The sequence below is a fragment of the Mesoplodon mirus genome (assembly GCF_964341445.2).
Source record: "Mesoplodon mirus genome assembly, chromosome: 1".
NCBI classification, from domain to species: Eukaryota; Metazoa; Chordata; class Mammalia; order Artiodactyla; family Ziphiidae; genus Mesoplodon; species Mesoplodon mirus.
In genome coordinates, this window is record NC_138976.1 from 35,788,689 (window position 1) to 35,813,888 (window position 25,200).

Sequence of the window (25,200 nt, forward strand, 5' to 3'; positions counted from 1 at the left end):
TTTTCTCATCTTTTTTTAATACATTTTAAATAGAGAACTTTTCAGCAAAAATCACTATCTGTGCATTAAATGCTTAGTTTGCTCAGATAGCATAGGTTGGATGTCCCCTCAAGACTATCTCCCTATTAATGCTGACCAATTAAAGTATGTGATTTTTGACCTGAATTCTTCAGCTTTTGCCTTACTTCCCCAACATTTGCATATATGAATATAATCATTAGGTGATACCAAAGAAATTTATCAGCATAATGCTTAAAAAAGAGCCTGTGATTTAAGGGATATTAAAGCTAGCTAGATGATCTTGCTGTTCCATGAAGCGCAACAGAACATGATAATTATATTAGGAACTACAGTCTGAAAGTGTAGAAATTTATTCTTATAAGTCAATGGATTTCTGCATAATTGTGGATAGAATAAAACCAAGTGTTAAAAGCTTCAGTTTTGGGACAGCAGTCCAGAGAGGGTGTTTTCTTCCCAGTTAGCTAAATTTTTGACCTATCACTTTTCATTTTACAACCTTCCTGCCTGTGCCCCTTGGAGACTCTAGAGCCACGGTCTTACCTAAGTTTCACTTTACTTCCATAGATGTGTACCTCTCCAGTTGCCACTGCACTGGAGACAGGTGGTGGGGGTCCACAGGACAGGGGCTCGCAGACAGGATAAGGCTGGCTCCACATCCCTTTCTCTGTACAAATCAGATCTGAACTGCCTCGGATGACATACCCAGATCTGCAGTTGTAAGTTATCACATTTTCCTCCAAAGAGCCACTCTCACTGGTGAATGCATTTGGTATCATTGGGGGAGAACCGCAAGAAGTGTGTTCACAGCGTGGGAAGCCAGAGCTCCATTGGCCATTGGCTTCGCAGGTGATTTCAGAAAGTCCCAGGAGCTGGAAGCCTTTGAAGCACTGAATCCGAGCTGCCTGTCCACAACCAAAATCTGTCCTGTTGACTGCTCCATTTGGAATGACTGGTGGGGAACACGTGCAAGGCAGGCAGGAAGGTGGGCTGCCACTCCAGGAACTATTGGAGAGACACTTTCTTGAAGGACTTCCATGGAGCTTATAACCAGGAAAGCACTGATACTGTATATGCCCCCCATGATAAAAGGAGAAGCCATTAGGGAAGCCATGGGCAAGATCTTCAGGAGGGCCACAGTTGACTGGTTTACAGAGAGGAACCTGGGCATCCCAGTTGCCATCTGATTGACAGATGAGTTTGGGGGCACCGTGCAACACGTAGCCATCTTGACAATGGAACACCACTTTCTTCCCGAAGCCATAGTCCAGGCCATCCATCACCCCATTTGCCACCTGTATTGGGGGGGAACACCTGACAGGCACACAGATGGGAGTCGTCCCACTCCAGCTTCCATCAGCAAGACAAACACGACTGCTGGCCCCCTCCAGCAAGAACCCTTCATCGCAAGTGTACTCAACCTCTTTTTGGAATGTATACTCCTCTCCCTTTACCTGGCCATTTGCTGAGACTGGAGGTGAACCACAGTCCACAGGAATACAAATTGGCTCACTCCTATCCCAATTTTTATTTTCTTGACACATTCTCCTGTCAGTGCCATTCAACACATACCCAGGATTACACTCATAGTACAATATGCTCAGGTATGTGTAGTTGCTTCCTTTGATGGAGCCATTCATAACCTGATTTGGTTTGGGGCATGAGATGGCCTCACAGAGTGGGGAAGTACCACTCCATTCTCTATTCTGTAGACAAAGTCTTACGTCGGAGCCCACCAGAGTGTGCCCAGGTTTGCAGCTATACTGTATGGCACTGCCCATGGTAGTCTCTGTAAAATGCAAAAAGCCGTTTTCAGGAGCAACAGGCAGGTCACATTCAACTGAAATGCATGATGGCGCGCTGCCATTCCAAGTTCCATCCTCCTGGCAGATCAGCACAGGGTTCCCCAAGAGTTCATATCCTGGATTACAGGTGTAGGAAACCAGGGTGTTGTATCGGAATTTTGCTGAATGTGTAGCAGGAGATCCCTTTGTGTTTCCCCAGGTTTTAGCCACTGTTCCCAGATGATGAGGCGGGTGAGGAGTCCGATATGGAACTTCCATCATGTCTTCTTCTAGGTTAAAATATTCCTGACCGTCTCTGACCTTAGTACAGTCTCCAAAATCAATGTGAGGGGGGAGACCGCAGTCTATGAGTACACATGTTGGGATGGAGCTTGACCATCCCGACTCTTCACAGGTCTGCATGGCGTGACCAGCTACCTGGAACCCAGGGAAGCAGCTGTAGATGATCATGGCACCATAGCTGTAATCTGCACCTTCTACGAAACCATTTTCAATGGGATGTGGGGGATCACAGTGGATGGCACTGCATGATGGGACATCCACATCCCAATCACCTGTCTCTAAACAAGTCAAGGCTTTGGGACCTTTGAGCCTGAAGCCCCGGTCACAAGAGTAGGTAATGGTCTGCCCATAGTGTAGGTTTGTGTAAGAGAATTTGCCATTCGAAATCTCCTTGGGCTTTGGGCACTCAATGGGTTTACAGGTTGGTTTTCTTCCAAGCCAGTGACCATTTTCCCCACAAAGAGTGGTAGAATTGCCCACCAACTCAAAGCCTGGCTTGCAGGTATAGAGAGCTGTGCTCAGATAGGCAAGACCTTGCACGTCAATGATGCCATTGAGGATTTCCTCAGGTTGGGGGCATTCTACTGGCACACATTCTGGCAGTGGAGAGCTCCAGGTACCGTCAGCCTGGCAGAAGGTGGTAGGATCTCCTCTTAAGAAAAACCCATCCACACAAGAATACTTGACAGTACTTCCAAAATGAAGAGCAGAAGAAGGAGCAGGGACACCAAAGGAAATCAGCGGAGGTGGGAGGCAAAGAACCATCTTACAAACAGGAAAAGAATCATTCCACTGCTGGGATGGCAAGCATTTCAGGACAGAGGGGCCCTGGAGGGCATTCCCTTCTTTACAGGAAAATGTCACCACTCCCACCTCGGTGGTCAACTCCTTCAAAACCAGTTGGTTCTCCAAGAGGGGTGGCTCTGGGCACTTGGCGGGCACACACTTTTGGTTTGGCTTCTTATTCCATTTGCCAGATTTCAGGCATGTCCAAGAATGATCACCAATAAGCTCGTAACCCTCATTGCAGAAAAACTGAACCTTGGACCCTACTTCAAAATTGTCTCCTTTCCTGTAGCCATTCTGGATTGGGGGAGGTTTTCCACAGTTGAGAGGGATGCACGACAGAGGGGATTCACTGTGCCAGTGGCGATTGGCTTGGCAGACAAATACAGGACTTCCGACGGACTTATAGCCTGGGTTACACCGGTATCTCACTTCACTCTCAAAGGTCCTGCCAGCTGTATGCTGGATAACGGGAAAAAAACAATGAAGTACAATTTGTATAATGTGTAATATAATGGACAAAATACAGCAAATCACAGTAAAGAAGAACTAAACTAAAATGCCTATGTTAAAATGTATCAATTAAGACATAAGCCAAAGAGAACTTGTATTTTTCCAATAGGTCCACTCTATTTTTTTTATTTAAATAAACAAAAAGGATGGCAGAAGGTCAAATTAGGTAATACCTACAGCAGAAATGTTGGCCCCAGTGGTAAGCCCATAATAAGTAAAGATCAATAGTCTCTAAATCGATTGATGAGTTGATGGAGCAATACCAAAAATTATAAATTACTTGGTAAATTTAAAAAATCTCACTGACCAAAGCAGTGCTATAGTGTGTTGTTTTACTCACAGAAAAGGAAACATACACAAACATACATTTGTTTATGCTGTTAGATAATAAGAAAAACAAATTTTTTTATGGATATGGACCTACTGTCAGAGTTTTGGGTTCATTCTTAATATAATTTTAAAAAATTGCTGCCATAACGTAAGGATGGAAAATAAAGAGTAATATTTTACCTTTTAAACAAAAAAGTTAATATTCGTACTCTCAACATTCAAATATATAAGTGAATAACATAGCAAGAGGTCATTTTTAGGCAGTACAAAGATGAATTACTTATGAAAACTTTAAAAAGATTGCAATGGTTATTTTGTTAATGGTACGTCTAGCTTCTGTGGTGCAGTGAACTTCTTGGTATTTGGACATGATTATTTGTTTTGTTTATTTATCTATTTCTTGGGTACCCCACATGCATGTAAACACCATGCCATCACAGACCTAATCCGTGTTATTAAATACTAGATCTCCAGTGCTTACCTGGCACCTAGTAGGAGCTCCAGAAATATTTGTTAAATGAATAAATGAAGAAAGCCTCCTTACATATACAAGACACCTTCTTCCAATGGAAAGCTAATACATCTGAGCAAAAGTCTTAAATAAAAGGCATTCATTGTTGTTTTAGAATATAAAGGAGAAAAGGTACTATGTATGCGTGGGTTTTAAAAAATTGTTTAATTAGAATACTGTCTCTTTAAAATGACCCTTGATTTGGGGGAATAGATTGTTATTCCGGTTTTCTTGATAGATTTAATGACAAGACACATAGTAACGAGAAAGGAGGATATGTGTGGATCTGACAAAACCCTTTGTCCTGATGAAATTACCTTTAGGTTCCCTAAAAGAAAACTGCAAAAACCACCTTATGGTGAATGGATGGTTTACCCCCATCTTTTGTCTAAAAATAAGAAATGATAACAGATTTCTCTAGGTTCCATTTAGACCTTGATTTCTATAAAAATAAATAATACATCCATCTTGGAATAACTTTTTATAAATCAAAATAGTATCTCTTAAAACTATTTTATTCTAACGTCATAGCTGGGCTAAAATATTGCTATAAAGTGTTTCAAGTGCCTATATGCTAGTAGAAGGTAGAAAGCTATAGATTAAAAGGATTCATGACCTCTATCAAATTCTCTCCAATATTTACCACCAATAGATTTAGCAGCTTCTGTTATTCACCTATTAGTCTATTCATGTCCCTGCTTCTGAATAAGCCACAATGGGCTGGCCCTGTAAATGATGAAAGCCATGGACACTTGTGAATCAGTCTCTTACCTCCAGAAAGCCATTCTCAACCTTTGGTGGTTCATTGCAAGATACAGGGTGGCATGTGGGTATGGGGCTACTCCACTGTCCCGTGGCTTCGCAGGCACTCTTCTTCTCCCCTTTGATGTAGAAGCCCCTGTTGCAGCTATAAGCCACCACGGCTCCAAAACTGTAGTTTGATCCAATCGCATAGCCGTTCATGATGCGGGGTGGCTCTCCGCAGCGCACGGGGATGCACTGGATGGACATGGGGGAAGGACTCCACTGCCCACCTCTCAGACATTCAATCTTTGCTGAGGTGTTCAGTACGAAACCCTCCGTGCACTTGAAGCTCACAACTGAGCCTGCGGCAAATTTTGCTTTGCTCACAGATTCCAAGATGCTGTAGGAAACAGCAGGGGGTTTTTCACAAAAATGAGCTATACAGCGGGGCACGGCCTGACCTTCTGGGGGAACCCACTTGCCCTGGGCATTGCAGAGGAGCTGGGAGTTGTCTGCCAGGCTGTAACCATCTGAACAATAGTAGAATGCAATGTCTCCAAATAACCGATGGGCAGTCTCTGGGGAGGCATGTTCCACACTGGGGGGCTCATCACAGGAGACAGCCAGACACTGCTGGTCACTTCTGCTCCACTTGCCACTGGCCAGGCACTCAATGGTGTCAGGACCGGCAAGGGTGTAGCTATGAGATTAGGGAAAAAGGAACAGTAACTAAGCACATTATTTGAGAAAAGGTGTTTGCATCTTCTTATTCTGCTTTTATTTTTTAAATCTTTCCACCAACAACTTTACTTTTATCCTTTATCCTTTAAAACAATATTTACTATTTGAATTTGAGCTTATTGATCAAATGACCTTCATTTAAGATATACATCTTGTTATTATTATTAGGGCTTGTTCAGAAAGGGAAGTGGATTTTGCTATTTATAGTACCAAACGTAAAATAGATAGCTAGTGGGAAGCAGCCGCGTAGCACAGGGAGATCAGCTCGGTGCTTTGTGACCACCTAGAGGGGTGAAACGCAAGAGGGAGGGGATATGGGGATGTGTGTATATGTATAGCTGATTCACTTTGTTATACAGCAGAAACTAGCACACCGTTGTAAAGCAATTATACTCCAATAAAGATGTTAAAAAAAACAAGAAACTCTAAAAACTGTTACACATTTCTTTAAAAATAAAAATGAGGACTAAGCTATGGTCCTGTCTGACTCAATTCAAAGTTGGAACTTCATCTATCTATAGATGATTTCCGTTGCTTATTTTGATCACTAGTCTTTGAAACAAAAGCTCTGATGAACCACAGGTAGCCTGCATATAACTCCTAGGTATCCACTTGCTTATAATCAATGAACTTTAAAGGAGGGATTATAATTTCAGCCTCCATTGTTTCCTAAACCCTTAACCGTGTGGTTAGCATTAAAAGCTGTGTCTGCATATGGCTCTGTTATTCAACCAGCACAAAGAAGTTTTGCTTTGTTTATGCACAGGTATTTCCCCATATATGATGATAGATTGATGACTTAGAAAAATCTTAAATTATGCTCAAGTGCTCTCTCAATGAAGCAGAACAAAATATTAGGATACGTAGTATTAGAATAATTACGTTTGAGTCATTCTGATTTTCATTCTCACTTTCGTACTGAAGAGAAAGAGGACAGGGAGTTTGAAAGGACTGTCTAACATCCTATCAGTCCATCGTCTTGATAATAATGAAGCGTAAGGGGACTAAAATAATTTGGCACCAATTGAACCCTGTTTAGAAATATTAATTTCTTCATTTTGCAGATGAGTGAATGCTTGTTCAGACAGGCTAGGAAATCTACTGAGTCACATGGGTGCAAGCAGCAGAGGTAGGATCTGAATTTGGTTTACTGGATTCCAACCCTTCTATCTTTCCCATGATGTTGCTCTCTCTTTTTTTTTTTTTTAGGAGATGACTCTCCCTTTGTATGTATGTATGTATTTTTAACATCTTTATTGGAGTATAATTGCTTTACAATGTTGTGTTAGTTTCTGCTGTACAACAAAGTGAATCAGCTATACATATACATATATCCCCGTATCTCCTCCCTCTTGTGTCTCCCTCCCACCCTCCCTATCCCACCCATCTAGGTGGTCACAAAGCACCGAGCTGATCTCCCTGTGCCATGCAACTGCTTCCCACTATCTATTTTACATTTGGTAGTGTATACATGTCAATGCTACTCTCACTTCGTCCCAGCTTACCCTTCCCCCTCCCTGTGTCCTCAAGTCCATTCTCTACGTCTGCGTCTTTATTCCTGTCCTGCCCCTAGGTTCATCAGAACCATTTTTTTTTAGATTCCATATATATGCATTAGCATACAGCATTTGTTTTTCTTTTTCTGACTTACTTCACTCTGTATGACAGACTCTAGGTCCATCCACCTCACTACAAATAACTCAATTTCGTTCCTTTTTATGGCTGAGTAATATTCCATTGCATATATGTGCCACATCTTCTTTATCCATTCGTCTATTGATGGGCATTTAGGATGCTTCCTATAGAGGCTCTTGGTGTTTTATATTTTCATAGCACAATTTACATCCTTTGCACACTTTGAACCATGCATCATTATTTTCATGGGGTCCTTTGATGTTGCTACCATATTTCATTGGCTGAAGTTTATAGACATCACCTGAGACATCCCTGATTTATTAGGATCCACTGTGCCATCTATAGAGTGCTTCCTTTAGGTAATGGGACTCACTGCTTTGAGGCAGAAGCCTCTGCCTCCAGAATCTTCCTTATTCCTCAAAGCCTCTTGAGGACACAAGAACAGAGTTTTGTAATCTGGCAGCACTTTGTTAGGCCTCTGACCCCTGATCTGCTGGAAAATCTCCACCAATGACTCTTCCCTAATGGAATATCGCAGCAAAAAGCTCTTCTGTAATATAATGGAAGATTACTACTAAATATATGTGTTTTGAATAAATGAATTTAAAGAATGCATTTTCAATACTATCCATACTTTCCTAGAACTGACACCATCCCTTTCTTTGACTTAAGAACTTGACTTTTCTTTATGATTCTCAATCAACATTTAGTTCTTCATTAGGCAATTAGGGCATGCTATGTGCTAGAGTCCCTTCCCTAGTGTACAGGGCAATGTCAGTGCATGTACTTTGTGTCCCAGATGAAATAGCTTTTGAGGGGAGTCGTGAAAGCAGGAAAGGAAGAAAAGTAACAGGAGCAAAGAAATGGGAGTGTGATATAGCTGGGGACTTCTGGGGACTTACAAATAGTTAGGAATGGCCTATAAACATCTGGAAAAGGAAGCAGTGGTCACTAGGATCTTGTGTGTTTTTGACAGTTGTGATGGTTAATGGGTGAAGATGTGGCAGGCACAGATTAACTGGAAATGGTTTTTGACAGTTCCTTTGACAAGGATTCTCATAAGATTTTAGCAGAAGAAATGCTTCTAGAACAGAAAGATATTTAAGTGGTTTATTAACTGGATGACCCAAAGAATACTGGTTAATAGAAGTAAGCTAGTTGGGTGTTTCGTATCTTCTGATGTCACAAAACTCTGTCCTTAGCCCATCAGTTTGTAAGCAACACATAACTGTAGGGTGAAGGATAAGGGTTTTAATAGGGCAGTTCAGTGTTTCTAATCTTACTAGGTAATATTTAACAAAGATAAAATGGGAGGTCCTGTATATAGATAATAAAGAAAAACTGCACAAAGGGAAACCTGGCTTCGTGGCATCCAATGTGAAAGACTTTAGTTTCCTCGAATGAGCTGAATGAGTCAATGGTGACATCCTTAAAAGGGTTACTGCATCTTCAGAAACTCATTTATCCAGAAAGAGAAGAAGAGAAATGAAATAAATTGTTATGTTTTAAGCACCACGTGTCAGTCCCTAGACTTGGTGTCTTTATCTCTCTTGCAGTTACATTTTAATTCGCACATTCAGCTCTGGGTATCACAATTCAAAAAGGGCTATAGACCTATTGGAATAGGCTCAGAGGAGAGTGACTCTGAGAGTGAACAGACTTGGAATCATGTCCATTGATGAGAAAGAGAAAGGCAGGTTTGAGGTTGAGCTGGCGGAAACGTCTGTCTCCCTACGCCTTCACTTCCAAAGCTGCAAGCTTGGCATCTTAACCAGAGTGTGGGATCATTTTTTAGTCATGGAAATGTTATGAAGGGGCTGGGATCCCTTACTGAAACCTCTCAATTAGCTCTAATGATCCATTTGTAGAACCTTGGGGCCAAGCTGTCAATACATGAATGGCTGGCATTTCAGAGGAGCAGAGGAGTTTACACTGAGTGGCTTCAAAAATGAATAAATAAAGCCAGTGCTTTAGACTAGACGGCACGTTCAGTGAGGATGGGGACAGAGGCTTATCAAAAAGAACTGTCTGCTGAAACAGATATATCAGTTAGTCTTTTAAGATGCTAAAGAAGGATATATTCTCTGAATGGCAAAAAAAGAGGAAGTAATTTGTAGTTATCGCCTAGATAGAAAACTGTAACTGGTCTCCGATCAAACTGCCACACCATTTCATTATGCTAGAAATCTAAATGAGTGTTAAGATTTCTGGAAGACATATTTCACCTGCTTATGAAAAAGAATCACTTAAAAATGATAAAGTTTTGTACAGATAAGATACATCCTAACTTCCGGGTAAGATGGCGGAAGAGTAAGACGCGGAGATCACCTTCCTCCCCACGGATACACCAGAAATACAGCTACACGTGGAACAACTCCTACAGAACACCTACTGAATGCTGGCGGAAGACCCCAGACCTCCCAAAAGGCAAGAAACTCCCCACATACTTGGGTAGGGCAAAGCGGAGAGATCCCCACACAGAGGATTGGTGCCGAGCGGCACTCACCAGCCCGAGAGGCTTGTCTGCTCGCCCGCCGGGGCGCGCAGCGCTGGAAGCTGAGGCTCGGGCTTCGGTCAGAGCGCAGGGAGAGGACTGGGGCTGGCGGCGAGAACTCAGCCTGAGGGGGGCTAATGTGCCACAGCTGGCCGGGAGGGAGTCCGGGAAAGCTCTGGAGCTGCCGAAGAGGCAAGAGACTTTTTCTTCCCTCTTGGTTTCCTGGTGCGCGAGGAGAGGGGATTAAGAGCGCTGCTTAAAGGGGCTCCACAGACGGGCGCGGGTCGCGACTGAAAGCGCGAAGCCCAGTGACGGGCATGGGACGCTGGGGCTGCTGCTGCCGCCGCCAAGAAGCCTGTGTGCGAGCACAGGTCACTGCCCACACCGCCCTTCCGGGAGCCTGTGCAGCCCGCCACTGCCGGGGTCCCGGGATCCAGGGGCGGCTTCCCTGGGAGAGCGCACGGCGCGCCTCGGGCTGGTGCAACGTCGCGCCGACCTCTGCCGCTGCAGGCTCGCCCCGCGCTCCATGCCCCTCCCTCCCGCCCGGCCTGAGTGGGCCAGAGTCCCCGAAGGGGCTGCTCCTTTAACCCTGTCCTGTCTGAGCGAAGAACAGATGCCCTCCGGCGACCTACACGCAGAGGCGGGGCCAAATCCAAAGCTGAGACCCAGGAGCTGTGAGAACAAAGAAGAGAAAGGGAAACCTCTCCCAGCAGCCTCAGAAGCAGCGGATTAAAGCTCCACAATCAACTTGATGTACCCTGCATCTGTGGAATACATGAATAGACAACACATCATCCCAAATTGAGGAGCCCGGAGTCAGTGCTGTGCCTCTGAGGTGGGAGAGCGAACTTCAGGACACTGGTCCACAAGAGACCTCCCAGCTCCACATAATATCAAACGGCGAAAATCTTCCAGAGATCTCCATCTCAACACCAGCACCCAGCTTCACTCAACGACCAGCAAGCTACAGTGCTGGACACCCTAAGCCAAACAACTAGCAAGACAGGAACACAACGCCACCCATTAGCAGAGAGGTGGCCTAAAATCATAAAAAGTCCACAGACACCCCAAAACACACCACCAGACGTGGACCTGCCCACCAGAAAGACAAGATCCAGCCTCATCCACCAGAACACAGGCACTAGTCCCCTCAACCAGGAAGCCTACACAACCCACTAAACCAACCTTAGCCACTGGGGACAGACACCAAAAACAACGGGAACTACGAACCTGCAGCCTGCAAAAAGGAGACCCCAAACACAGTAACATAAGCAAAATGAGAAGACAGAAAAACACACAGCAGGAGAAGGAGCAAGATAAAAACCCACCAGACCTAACAAATGAAGAGGTAATAGGCAGTCTACCTGAAAAAGAATTCAGAATAATGATGGTAAAGATGATCCAAGATTCTATTTCCCAGATCCAAAATCTTGGAAATAGAATAGACAAAATGCAAGAAACAGTTAACAACGACCTAGAAGAACTAAAGATGAATCAAGCATCGATTAAAAATACAATAAATGAAATAAAAAATACTCTAGATGGGATCAATAGCAGAATAACTGAGGCAGAAGAACGGATAAGTGAGGTGGAAGATAAAATAGTGGAAATAACTGCTGCAGAGCAAAATAAAGAAAAAAGAATGAAAAGAACAGAGGACAGTCTCAGAGACCTCTGGGACAACATTAAACGCACCAACATTCGAATTATAGGGGTTCCAGAAGAAGAAGAGAAAAAGAAAGGGACTGAGAAAATATTTGAAGAGATTATAGTTGAAAACTTCCCTAATATGGGAAAGGAAATAGTTAATCAAGTCCAGGAGGCACAGAGAGTCCCATACAGAATAAATCCAAGGAGAAATACGCCAAGACACATATTAATCAAACTGTCAAAAATTAAACACAAAGAAATCATATTAAGAGCAGCAAGGCAAAAACAACAAATAACACACAAGGGAATCCCCATCAGGATAACAGCTGATCTCTCAGCAGAAACTCTACAAGCCAGAAGGGAGTGGCAGGACATAATTAAAGTGATGAAGGAGAAAAACCTGCACCCAAGATTACTCTACCCAGCAAGGATCTCATTCAGATTTGATGGAGAAATTAAAACGTTTACAGACAAGCAAAAGCTGAGAGAGCTCAGCACCACCAAACCAGCTTTACAACAAATGCTAAAGGAACTTCTCTAGGCAAGAAACACAACAGAAGTAAAAGACCTACAATAACGAACCCAAAACAATTAAGAAAATGGGAATAGGAACATACATATCAATAATTACCTTAAATGTAAATGGACTAAATGGTCCCACCAAAAGACACAGAGTGGCTGAATGGATACAAAAACAAGACCCATATATATGCTGTCTACAAGAGACCCACTTCAGACCTAGAGACACATACAGACTGAAAGTAAGGGGATGGAAAAAGATATTCCATGCAAATGGAAACCAAAAGAAAGCTGGAGTAGCAATTCTCATATCAGACAAAATAGACTTTAAAATAAAGACTATTAGAAGAGACAAAGAAGGACACTACATAATGATCAAGGGATCGATCCAAGAAGAAGATATAACAATTGTAAATATTTATGCACCCAACATAGGAGCACCTCAATACATAAGGCAAATACTAACAGCCATAAAAGGAGAAATCGACAGTAACACACTCATAGTAGGGGACTTTAACACCCCACTTTCACCAATGGACAGATCATCCAAAATGAAAATAAATAAGGAAACACAAGCTTTAAATGATACATTAAACAAGATGGACTTAATTGATATTTATAGGACATTCCATCCAAAAACAACAGAATACACATTTTTCTCAAGTGCTCATGGAACATTCTCTAGGATAGATCATATCTTGGGTCACAAATCAAGCCTTGGTAAATTTAAGAAAATTGAAATTGTATCAAGTATCTTTTCCGACCACAATGCTATGAGACTAGATATCAATTACAGTAAAAGAGCTGTAAAAAATACAAACACATGGAGGCTAAACAATACACTACTTAATAACGAAGTGATCACTGAAGAAATCAAAGAGGAAATTAAAAAATACCTAGAAACAAATGACAATGGAGACACGACGACCCAAAACCTATGGGATGCAGCAAAAGCAGTTCTAAGAGGGAAGTTTATAGCAATACAATCCCACCTTAAGAAACAGGAAACATCTCGAATAAACAACCTAACCTTGCACCTAAAGCAATTAGAGAAAGAAGAACAAAAACATCCCAAAGTTAGCAGAAGGAAAGAAATCATAAAAATCAGATCAGAAATAAATGAAAAAGAAATGAAGGAAACGATAGCAAAGATCAATAAAACTAAAAGCTGGTTCTTTGAGAAGATAAACAAAATTGATAAACCATTAGCCAGACTCATCAAGAAAAAAAGGGAGAAGACTCAAATCAATAGAATTAGAAATGAAAAAGGAGAAGTAACAACTGACACTGCAGAAATACAAAAGATCATGAGAGATTACTATAAGCAACTCTATGCCAATAAAATGGACAACCTGGAAGAAATGGACAAATACTTAGAAATGCACAACCTGCCAAGACTGAATCAGGAAGAAATAGAAAATATGAACAGACCAATCACAAGCACTGAAATTGAAACTGTGATAAAAAATCTTCCAACAAACAAAAGCCCAGGACCAGATGGCTTCACAGGCGAATTCTATCAAGCATTTAGAGAAGAGCTAACACCTATCCTTCTGAAACTCTTCCAAAATATAGCAGAGGGAGGAACACTCCCAAACTCATTCTACGAGGCCACCATCACCTTGATACCAAAACCAGACAAGGATGTCACAAAGAAAGAAAACTACAGGCCAATATCACTGATGAACATAGATGCAAAAATCCTCAACAAAATACTAGCAAACAGAATCCAACAGCACATTAAAAGGATCATACACCATGATCAAGTGGGGTTTATTCCAGGAATGCAAGGATTCTTCAATATACGCAAATCAATCAACGTGATACACCATATTAACAAATTGAAGGAGAAAAACCATATGATCATCTCAATAGATGCAGAGAAAGCTTTCGACAAAATTCAACACCCATTTATGATAAAAACCCTGCAGAAAGTAGGCATAGAGGGAACTTTCCTCAACATAATAAAGGCCATATATGACAAACCCACAGCCAGCATCGTCCTCAATGGTGAAAAACTGAAACCATTTCCACTAAGATCAGGAACAAGACAAGGTTGCCCCCTTTCACCACTCTTATTCAACCTAGTTTTGGAAGTTTTAGCCACAGCAATCAGAGAAGAAAAGGAAATAAAAGGAATCCAAATTGGAAAAGAAGAAGTAAAGCTGTCACTGTTTGCAGATGACATGATACTATACATAGAGAATCCTAAAGATGCTACCAGAAAACTACTAGAGTTAATCAATGAATTTGGTAAAGTTGCAGGATACAAAATTAATGCACAGAAATCTCTGGCATTCCTATATACTGATGATGAAAAATCTGAAAGTGAAATCAAGGAAACACTCCCATTTACCATTGCAACAAAAAGAATAAAATATCTAGGAATAAACCTACCTAAGGAGACAAAAGACCTGTATGCAGAAAATTATAAGACACTGATGAAAGAAATTAAAGATGATACAAATAGATGGAGAGATGTACCATGTTCTTGGATTGGAAGAATCAACATTGTGAAAATGACTCTACTACCCAAAGCAATCTACAGGTTCAATGCAATCCCTATCAAACTACCACTGGCATTTTTCACAGAACTAGAACAAAAAATTTCACAATTTGTATGGAAACACAAAAGACCCCGAATAGCCAAAGCAATCTTGAGAACGAAAAATGGAGCTGGAGGAATCAGGCTCCCTGACTTCAGACTATACTACAAAGCTACAGTAATCAAGACAGTATGGTACTGGCACAAAAACAGAAAGATAGATCAATGGAACAGGATAGAAAGCCCAGAGTTAAACCCACGGACATATGGTCACCTTATCTTTGATAAAGGAGGCAGGAATGTACAGTGGAGAAAGGACAGTCTCTTCAATAAGTGGTGCTGGGAAAACTGGATAGGGACATGTAAAAGTATGAGATTAGATCACTCCCTAACACCATACACAAAAATAAGCTCAAAATGGATTAAAGACCTAAATGTAAGGCCAGACACTATCAAACTCTTAGAGGAAAACATAGGCAGAACACTCTATGACATAAATCACAGCAAGATCCTTTTTGACCCACCTCCTAGAGAAAAGGAAATAAAGACAAAAATAAACACATGGTACCTAATGAAACTTAAAAGCTTTTGCACAGCAAAGGAAACCGTAAACAAGACCAAAAGACAACCCTCAGAATGGGAGAAAATATTTGCAAATGAAGCAACTGACCAAGGATTAATCTCCAAAATTTATAAGCAGCTCATGCAGCTCAATAACAAAAAAACAAACAACCCAATCCAAAAATGGGCAGAAGACCTAAATAGACATTTCTCCAAAGAAGATATACAGACTGCCAACAAACACATGAAAGGATGCTCAACATCTTTGCTCATTAGAGAAATGCAAATCAAAACTATAATGAGATATCATCTCACACCAGTCAGAATGGCCATCATCAAAAAATCTAGAAACAATAAATGCTGGAGAGGGTGTGGAAAAAAGGGAACACTCTTGCACTGCTGGTGGGAATGTGAATTGGTACAGCCGCTATGGAGAACGGTATGGAGGTTCCTTAAAAAACTACAAATAGAACTACCATATGACCCAGCAATCCCACTACTGGGCATATACCCTGAGAAAACCATAATTCAAAAAGAGACATGTACCAAAATGTTCATAGCAGCCCTATTTACAATAGCCCGGAGATGGAAACAACCTAAGTGTCCATCATCGGATGAATGGATAAAGAAGATGTGGCACATATATACAATGGAATATTACTCAGCCATAAAAAGAAATGAAATTGAGCTATTTGTAATGAGGTGGATAGACCTAGAGTCTGTCATACAGAGTGAAGTAAGTCAGAAAGAGAAAGACAAATACTGTATGCTAACACATATATATGGAATTTAAGAAAAAAAAATGTCATGAAGAACATAGGGGTAAGACAGGAATAAAGACACAGACCTACTAGAGAATGGACTTGAGGATATGGGGAGGGGGAAGGGTAAGCTGTGACAAAGTGAAAGAGCGGCATGGACACATATACACTACCAAACGTGAGGTAGATAGCTAGTGGGAAGCAGCCGCATAGCACAGGGAGATCAGCTCGGTACTTTGTGACCGCCTGGAGGGGTGGGATAGGGAGGGTGGGAGGGAGACGCAAAAGGGAGGGGATATGGAAACATATGTATATGTATAACTGATTAAATTTGTTATAAAGCAAAAAAATAAAAAAATTAAAAAAAAAAAAGATACATCCTATATACGTTGGCAACTAAAACAGGAAAAATTGGAATTGGTACAAAACTAAAACATTGAAATATTTAATTTTACTCTGTGTGACCTTTTGTATTCTCATTCAAGAGACACTGGGGACACCCTTGCAGTCTGTTATTAAAAATCAGGCCATATGTATTATAAAACAAGTTGTTTTCCTCCATAATTCCAAGGAAAGTTGTCCCATCGATATGACAGTGATGTCATAGAATGACACATTTTAGGATACACTGGCTGTAATACATTATCATACTTCTGGAATGATAACAAAAAATCCTTTGAAAACGGGCAGAGTAATCTCCAGATGCAATTTTCAGTGACTTGATTCATGGAGTGAACGCCTACTAAGAGGCATGGGCCTGGGAAGCTTTGTGAGAAGGCTCCGCAGTGGGTTATTAGCTCTTCTCTTCTGCGAAAAAGAACCTTAAAAGAGTCTTAAAAGAGCAGCATACTAGATACTTAAAGGGCTGCAATTTAATAAGTGCAATAGAGAGTATAAATCTGTATCAGTAATTAGTTCTGTTTTCAATTGAAAAGGATTACAAAAATGTTATTGTAGTATATTCAGTAATTGCATTTAAAAGTCTATATTTGAGAAGACTCAAAAGGGAAACATTCTATCAGGATGTTAGGATGTCAATGACCCTTCCTTCCTACTGAGTTCCTCACCAAGAGAGTATACATGAGGATGAAAAGGAAAATGGGAAACAAGTGACCATTTTATTAATTGAGGCAAAAAGCTGAAAACCACCAGTGTAATGTTTTGATAAAAGGTGAATTTGGAAGGCCAATTTCAGGGCAGGAGACAGAAATCAGACTTATCCTTTTCTTCTCTGGCATTCATCTTACTACTCCAGTCCCCTAAAGTCTCTGCTCTTCTACCCTAATCTTGAGAGAGTGTCTTCTTTTCTTAACCCAAGGAAAGGCCCATGCAAAGCACAATACCAATAAGAGAAGATAAAAATACTGAGACCAAAACAAGAATGTGTCTATGTGCACCCAATAAACAGGAGTGGGTAGCTTAAACGGTGTGTAGGTCAGTGGTCTGTGTTAGGCAGCCCCAAGGGAGAAGAGGGAATTGATGAGGGCTAGAGAGGGAAATAGGCCCTAACATTCTTATCAGGCTAACAGCATCTTAGGAAGTGGAAGGAGACAGCAGGATGCCAAAGCCATTACACAAAAGCCATGACATGAACACAGTGGAATAGAACAGACATAATGCATGTTGACCTATGCTAATCAATCCCTTGGTGGGGAGAGATAGAAAAGGAGTGAAGAGAGAGAAGACAAGCACTGACTTCTAGTTCTAGCTATAATATTGTCTGAACACCCTCCCTATAAAACACTTGATGAAATACAGCAGAAATTATTTTAAATGCGTAGCTTAGCTGACCAGAAAGGAAATCTCCATGTGCCAGAAATGAAGAGGAAATTAAAAACAGAAAAGTAAGCCTGTGAATGAATGCTATGGTTGCCCTTGGATTGGACAGGAAAGAGGAAATAGAGAGTAATAGCTGAGTCTCTGGCAAGAATCTATGTCCTAGAAGGATATACACTGAAAGGATATTCACAGGAAAAATTCTACCTAGAGGCCTAGTGAGATGACAAGTGAGATCTTTGTATTTGCTGGGAATCTGGCTGGAAAAACAAAGTCCCGGCTAAGGTAGCAGAACCCAGGACTGCACGTCATGTGGACTTGAGGGTAGGGTTTATACCACTCATTTTGTATGGAAAGCCTTTGAACTGATAAATAGATGTAAAATTAGGTTTTTGGATGGTGATACTCCTGGGGCACCTAGAAGAAAAAATAATCCTTATACTCAGACCATTAAAGGACTGTCACAGATCACACAAGTCCCAAACACTATAAGGACAGAATCTGAAATTACAAAACCCACATGCATGCTTTCCATCATGAATGGATCAGTAGACAGAACAAACAGCAAGATGAGGGCACCAATAAACTGAGATAATAGAAAAAGTGGTCTAAAATCTAAAAAAAAAAAATGAAATAAATATGTTCAAATAATTAAGGACAAAAACCCTTAAAATCCTATTTAAAAAGAAGAGACTATGTAAAAAGAAATAGTTGAAAAATAAACAAAGAGAAATTCTAAAAATAAAACTATAGAAAATAAAAATTCAAAAAAAGGGGACACATTTCAAAAGCAGATTATAGACAGTAGAAAGGAAAATTAGTGAACTGGAAGATATATGTGAGGAAATTATCCAAATGCAACCCAAGTTTTTACAGGGATGGAAAATGTGACAGGCTAATAACCATGTAAAGTAGAAATAAAAGCTCCAATATTTATCTAATAAAACTTACAGAAATAGAGAAAAGTGAAAGTTAAGAAGAAAGAATATTTAAAGTGAAAACAGCTTATTCCAAAATTGGTGAAAGATACAAATTCTCAGATGTAAGAAGTACAATGAGCCCTGAACAAGATGAATGGCAATTAGTACAACTTTAGTCATACCACAGAGAAACACCAAAACAACGAAGACAAATTAAAAAAATAAATAAAGGGAAAACACATTACTTATAAAGGAACAACAATTCAACCAGTTTCTCAACCTCAGCACTACTGACATTTTGGACCAGACAATTCTTTGTTGTGGGGGTCTGTCCTATGCATTGTAGGATGTTTTAGCAGCATCCCCAGACTCTATTCACTAGTTCCTATAGCACCTTCCCTCAACGGGGACAACCAAAAACGTCTCCAGACACTGTCAAATGTTCCTGGAGGGCAATATTGCCCCTGGTTGAGGGCTACTAACTTAGACTGATGGAATCCTCAATAGAAACACTAGAAGTCACAGGGCAATGGAAATATCTTTCAAAAATGTTTATGGAAGCAAACTATTAATGTAGACTTGTATACCCAGCTAAAGTATAATTCAAGAGCATGGGTAAAATACTATTATTTTCAGACAAAGATTGTGTAACATACTGACTCTTGCCAAAAGAAAGATGTAAAGGATGTACTTTAGGAAGTAGAAGCATTAAACCCAAAGGAAGGAGTAGGATGGAAAAAGCAATTCATAAAAATGAATGCTTTTTATGAAAGATTCATAAAAATGTTAGTAAATCTAAATAAGCATTGAGTATATTAAAAAAATGACTAATTTGGAAGGTTGTAAAATAAGAGGGAAGTAAAATGTAGATAGTGATAAGACATTTAAGATGAGAGGGGTGACAGAAACAAATATTTTCTAAGATCTTTGAGTTGTTCAGCAGAAAGGCAAAGAAATTGAGTATGATATCAGAGTAGGAAAAATTTCTTAAATTTGACACATACAAAAAACAAACTCTAAAGGAAACAATTGATAAATATTAAGGACTATCTAGTATAAAGTTAAAAATATGCATGCCTCATGACCCAACAATTCTCAGTTTCGGTGCCTAGGCCAGAGGTATTCTTCCTTCTATGGACTGGGAGATGTGCAAGGATGTTTACTTCAGCACTGCTGTATCATCAAATAAAGTGGAAATAAATTAACCCTCTACCAGCAGGGAAATGGGTAACTTAGAGATTGCTCATTCTGACAAGGAAGCACTATACAGCAGTTAAAATGGATTCTGTTGATTTACACTTATCAACAAAGGCAAAAAACATGACGTTAAACGAAAATCAAGCTTCAAAAGGACACTCAGTATGAAACAACGTACATGAAAATTAAAACATTTAAATCAACAGAATATTTGTTTAAGAGTACATATGTAACACAGAAAAAAATGCACATTTACTTTGAGAAGAGTGAGAAAGTGATGATAATGGCTTCCAGTTATTTTTGTAATATTGTATTTCTTTTATAAAGAGAGATCTACAATAACTATGGCAAAAATTTAACATGTACTTTTATCTCAGCAGTGGATACACAGGTAATTTTAAATAGAGATTAATTTGGTTTTGTGCTCTTTTGTATACTTAAATGTTTCATTAGGCATTTGTCCAGAGAAAAGGAATAAGACAGAGCTCTCCAGGCTGGCCACCCTCATAACACTCTAAGAGTAAGTGTATGTAAAGGGGCAAAGTGTTCTTCCTCTCACCAAAACTTTTACTTTCAGAAAAATGAAACTATCTCCTAATACCTATTGATATTTTTCTTTTAGGAAAAAAACATGAATGGTAGTGCTTTGTGACCATGTGTACTTTCTATTAATTTGATTAACTACTTAAGATAGTTTCCCCTATATTATAAAAACGTCATCACTTTACATAACGATGACACAGAGAATATTAATAAAGCCATATTTATATAGTACCTTCACGCACATATAAAGCACTTTTATAAAAATGGCCTCATACCCTTTAACAGCTATATGACTGAGATGACAGATTTGGTTTCCATCTTTTCAATGAGAAGAAAGCTCCCACAGAGTGTCTATTTGCTTAGAGCAGAAGGGATCTGTACGATAACGTGGCCCAACACCTTTATGTTTTAACTATAAAGTGGGAATAATATATCTTCTTCAAAATCCCCCTCTTTGTTGAAGGGAGCACATGAGATAATTCACAGGAATGTCCTTTGAAGAAGTAAAACCCTCTATGAAGGCAGGGATTTGTTGTGATTTTCATTATTGTCTTTATTGCTTCTTTTAACAAACCCTTTTTGTATAATATGTAGACTTAACATTAGGCAGATATAGAACTCTTCTTATGATATAAGTGAATGATTTATAGAGAAAAAAAGAAAAATGGGAATTTTTATAAGAGCATGATCTTTAAAAGTATATGCAAAGACAAAATTCTAGTAGGAGATATAGTAAAGTATCATTTATCTTTGGGCAATTAAAAAAAATACATTTTTAGTTTCTAGTTTTATATGGTGATAATACATTACTTCTTAATCAGAAAAAAAACCCCGAAGTTGTCAATATCTAGTTATTATTTGGAACATTTATATCGATAAGGTTTCACAAACATTTAAATGACTAATCTTAAATAGTACTATGTAGTTCATTACGAAGCAATTTTTAAATGAGTCAATCCACAGGGGAGAGATGGGGCCATCAAAAGCTAATTCCTACAAACTGATACAACATTGTAAAGCAACTATACTTCAACAAAATAAATTTTAAAAAGCTAATTCTTACACTGACATTTTAATATTCAAGATTTCTTTTCTCACGTAAGAAGGTGTTAAGATCCGGGATTTCTGTCAGTTATTTACGTGAGTATTTGACTCTCAAGAGCTTTTTGCAAGAAAATATTGTTGCCACCTGCTGGTGGCCTGTATTAGCGGAACGGTCTTCTATCTAGGTGAAAACAACTTCAACTTTCATGTTACTTTCATGAAACTGTGTCCTCTCTTCTGTCCTAACATCATAATAGTGGCACAGCTTGTTGAGTTATTATTTTCTGGCTAGTCCATGCAGTATATCATTTTACTCCTCACAGTATCCATAAGGAGTATCAACCTTTAATGACTCAGAGAAGCAGAGAGAGGTTATACCATTTTCCCCGGGCTGCACAGTGAGTGAATGATAGAGCTGAGACACAAATCCAGAAAATGGCAGCCCCTCGTTCCAACTGTATGAAAAGCATCTGTGGTAAATCTGGAGTGTGAAAGTTATAAACTATTACTGGTGAAAACATTTATTGAGGAAGCACGGGAAAAAATGAGCAATGAAATGCCAGTCAGATGATCTGGGATTTAATCACCCCTCAATTCTTCACTGCCCGCCTGAGACCCTAAGCAGATCACCATCCCAGAGGGAGCCTCTCCTCTCTCTGTGTCTTACACGGTTTTTGTGAGGATAAAATGACACAATGAGTATGAAAGCACTTTGTAATCTGTTCCTGTTATTTTACATTTTATCTCTGAATTAAATGAGATCACTAAAAATTTAAAAATCTGAACTTTTGGATATTTTTTTCACGCAGATGTAGCATCTTTACGTTGTGACCTACGTCTTGCGTTTCGTTTGGCAGAGGATAAGTACACAAATGCCTATTTAAATATGCTGTTTTCATCTTTAATTATAGAGATATTTTCCACTGCATTGCCCAATGTCCATTATGCAAGGCCTAATTTGATAAATTACTCTAATTCCAGGAAAACATTGTTTCCACAGGAGAATATGCTCCCTTTCTGTTTTAAGAAAAGAACATAAAGCTCTCTTTGGCTTTGGCTGCCAGGTAATTTCGTTTAGTATTCAGTGGAGCCCATGTGCGGTTGGGCCCATCCTCTCCCAAAATTTCTTTCCTTCATTGGGTTTACTCACCCTTCTTTGCAAGTGTAAGTGACAGTGTTCCCAAAAGTGAAGTTACTCCCGGTGGTGACAGCATCTTTGATGGCCGGTGGCTCTCCACAGAAGACGAGATGGCAGGTAGGTGGCGCTCTGTCCCAGCTGCCTGAGGCCGAACATTCGATGACCAAAGGGCCCTGCAAGCTACAGGAAAGAATGGTGCCACCTCTTTTGTTGACTATTTACTTATTGCTCTGGAGGTGAACTAGGAAGGACTTAGGAGAGAATAGGGGACACTTGAGGAATTTTAATACATAAAAATAGTTTCTTCCCATTTTATTGCTTTATATAAAAACAAGGGAAATCTGGGACTTCCCTGGCAGTCCAGTGGTTAAGACACTGCGCTTCCACTGCAGGGGGCACAGGTTCAATCCCTGGTTGGGGAACTAAGATCCCACATGGCGTGTGGCAATGAATCAGTCAATCAATCACTTTTTTTTTTAAAAAAGGGAAATCTCAGCTGGCTATAGATTCATTTAAAACTATGAGTAGGCTAGGGCTTCCCTGATGGTGCAGTGGTTGAGAATCTGCCTGCCAGTGCAGGGGACACAGGTTCGAGCCCTGGTCTGGGAAGATCCCACATGCCGCGGAGCAACTAAGCCCGTGAGCCACAACTACTGAGCCTGCGCGTCTGGAGCCTGTGCTCCGCAACAAGAGAGGCCACGACAGTGAGAGGCCTGTGCACCACGATGAGGAGTGGCCTCTGCTCTCCGCAACTAGAGAAAGCCCTCGCACAGAAACCAAGACCCAACACAGCCAAAAAAAAAAAAAAAAAAAACTATGAGTAGGCTAAAACAACATAACTGGGGTGCAAAATAAAATGGTTCAATGTGCTCATTGGTGGTGCTGTGATTAACAGATTACTTGGATGAGAAGGGGTAACATGCTGGTTAGGATCCAATGATAAGGAAGACAGACACCCAGGAAGTCAGGGTAACTGAGGTCAGAGGGAACTGCCCTTGCCATTAGCCTGGGCATCTGGACAGTGTTGCTCATCACTCTGACCTCTGGTCTTCCTTTGAATTTAAAAACCTCGCAGGCCTACGGCATGGCTTGTCCACCTTCACTTGCCAACCAGCTTTTGATTGTACAACTCACTCCATTTTCTGTTCACTTGATCTGTTTCATGTCAGATCCTGTTGGCCAAGTTTTTGATCACAGCCCGACTCTTTATTGTCCCTTCTTTTTGTTTTGTTTTGTTTTTATTTATTTTACTTTTGGCTGTGTTGGGTCTTTGTTGCTGTGTACGGGCTTTCTCTAGTTGCAGCGAGCGGGGGCTACTCTATGTTACAGTGTGTGGGCTTCTCATTGCGGTGGCTTCTCTTGTTGCAGAGCACAGGCTCTAGGTGCGTGGGCATCCATAGTTGTGGCTCACAGGCTCAGTAGTTGTGGTGCACAGGCTTAGTTGCCCTGCGGCATGTGGGATCTTCCCAGACCAGGGCTTGAACCTGTGTCCCCTGAATCGGCAGGCGGATTCTTAATCACTGCGCCACCAGGATAGCCCCTTTTTTTTTTTTAAAGATTTTTTTGATGTGGACCATTTAAAAAATCTTTATTGAATTTGTTACAATATTAACAAATTCCTTATTTCCTTGACCAGGGATTGAACCCGCACCCGCGGCATTGGAAGGTGAAGTCTTAACTACAGGACCACCAGAGATATTGTCCCTTCTTTTTGAACACACACACACACCCCATTAATCAAATTAACCTCTTAACAGTATTAAAGACCCTGGTCCTTATCTTGACATGATTTTTACGACATCCTATGCAACATCTCGTTTGCCAAAATATCCATCACTAAAGCATCTTATTAGGTGCTGTGTTATGCTTCATAAACATTTTTTGCTTTCCTGTTTAATGTCTGAATGTTTATAACATTGAATTAGAGGTCCCAGAGTCAAAATTAGATGGAATATTTCCCTGGGCATTTACTATAGGCTGAGCCTCAAGAAGCACACACATTTGAGAATACCTTTTACATTTAAAAACTTGTATTTCAAGCCAGCCAGTCACATGCAAGTGAAACCCACTGAGTAAATAATGAGGAACAGGGTATTGTAGGAAGCTTGGCTGGTGTCTAGGACTGTACCTGTATCCATTCTCACACGAATACGATGCAGTAGAAAGATAGGTAAGCCCACTCAAAATATATTTCCCATTATTTATGTCTTCGGGGCTGGAACACTTCACCAGTTCACACAAGGGAGGAGAATGACTCCAAGAACCACTAGCAAGACAGGATGATTCTTTCTCACCCTCCAGAGTATATCCTTTATTACACCTAATGAAGATAAAAGAAAATAGACAGAATAGAATGCCTTATTTTGCATAAGTTTATCTGTGCCAAAACTTCCAAAAAGATCAAGAATTTACACATATTGTTGGAGCACTGTTTTTTTCCTACTGAAATAATGCTTTGAAAAAATTTTTTCAAAATTTTGAATACTATGCATCTTGCTCACAGGGATCCTGCTGGGTGATAAATAGAAGGACGGATTTAGGATTTGGCTTGTCTCCAGTTTGTGTCATGGATTAGTAGCTGCAAACAGAAAATTCTTTTTTTAGAATTTATTTTATTGTAGTTGATTTACAATGTTGTGTCAATTTCTGCTGTACAGCACAGTGATTCAGTTATACATATGTATATA

The 25,200-nt window shown here is 40.2% G+C and overlaps 1 protein-coding gene across 1 annotated transcript in view; it reads right to left on the reverse strand.

The window, feature by feature from the left end:
• The window catches only part of SVEP1 (sushi, von Willebrand factor type A, EGF and pentraxin domain containing 1), a gene marked incomplete at its 5' end in the record, with an annotated part of 192,261 nt that overhangs the window by 32,850 nt on the left and 134,211 nt on the right, over window positions 1-25,200 (reverse strand). The window contains 4 exons of the mRNA XM_082626969.1: window positions 562-3,353; window positions 5,017-5,689; window positions 22,526-22,693; window positions 24,642-24,833. Of these exons, the coding sequence (XP_082483095.1) occupies window positions 562-3,353; window positions 5,017-5,689; window positions 22,526-22,693; window positions 24,642-24,833 (3,825 nt within the window). The remainder of the gene's footprint in view (window positions 1-561; window positions 3,354-5,016; window positions 5,690-22,525; window positions 22,694-24,641; window positions 24,834-25,200) is intronic.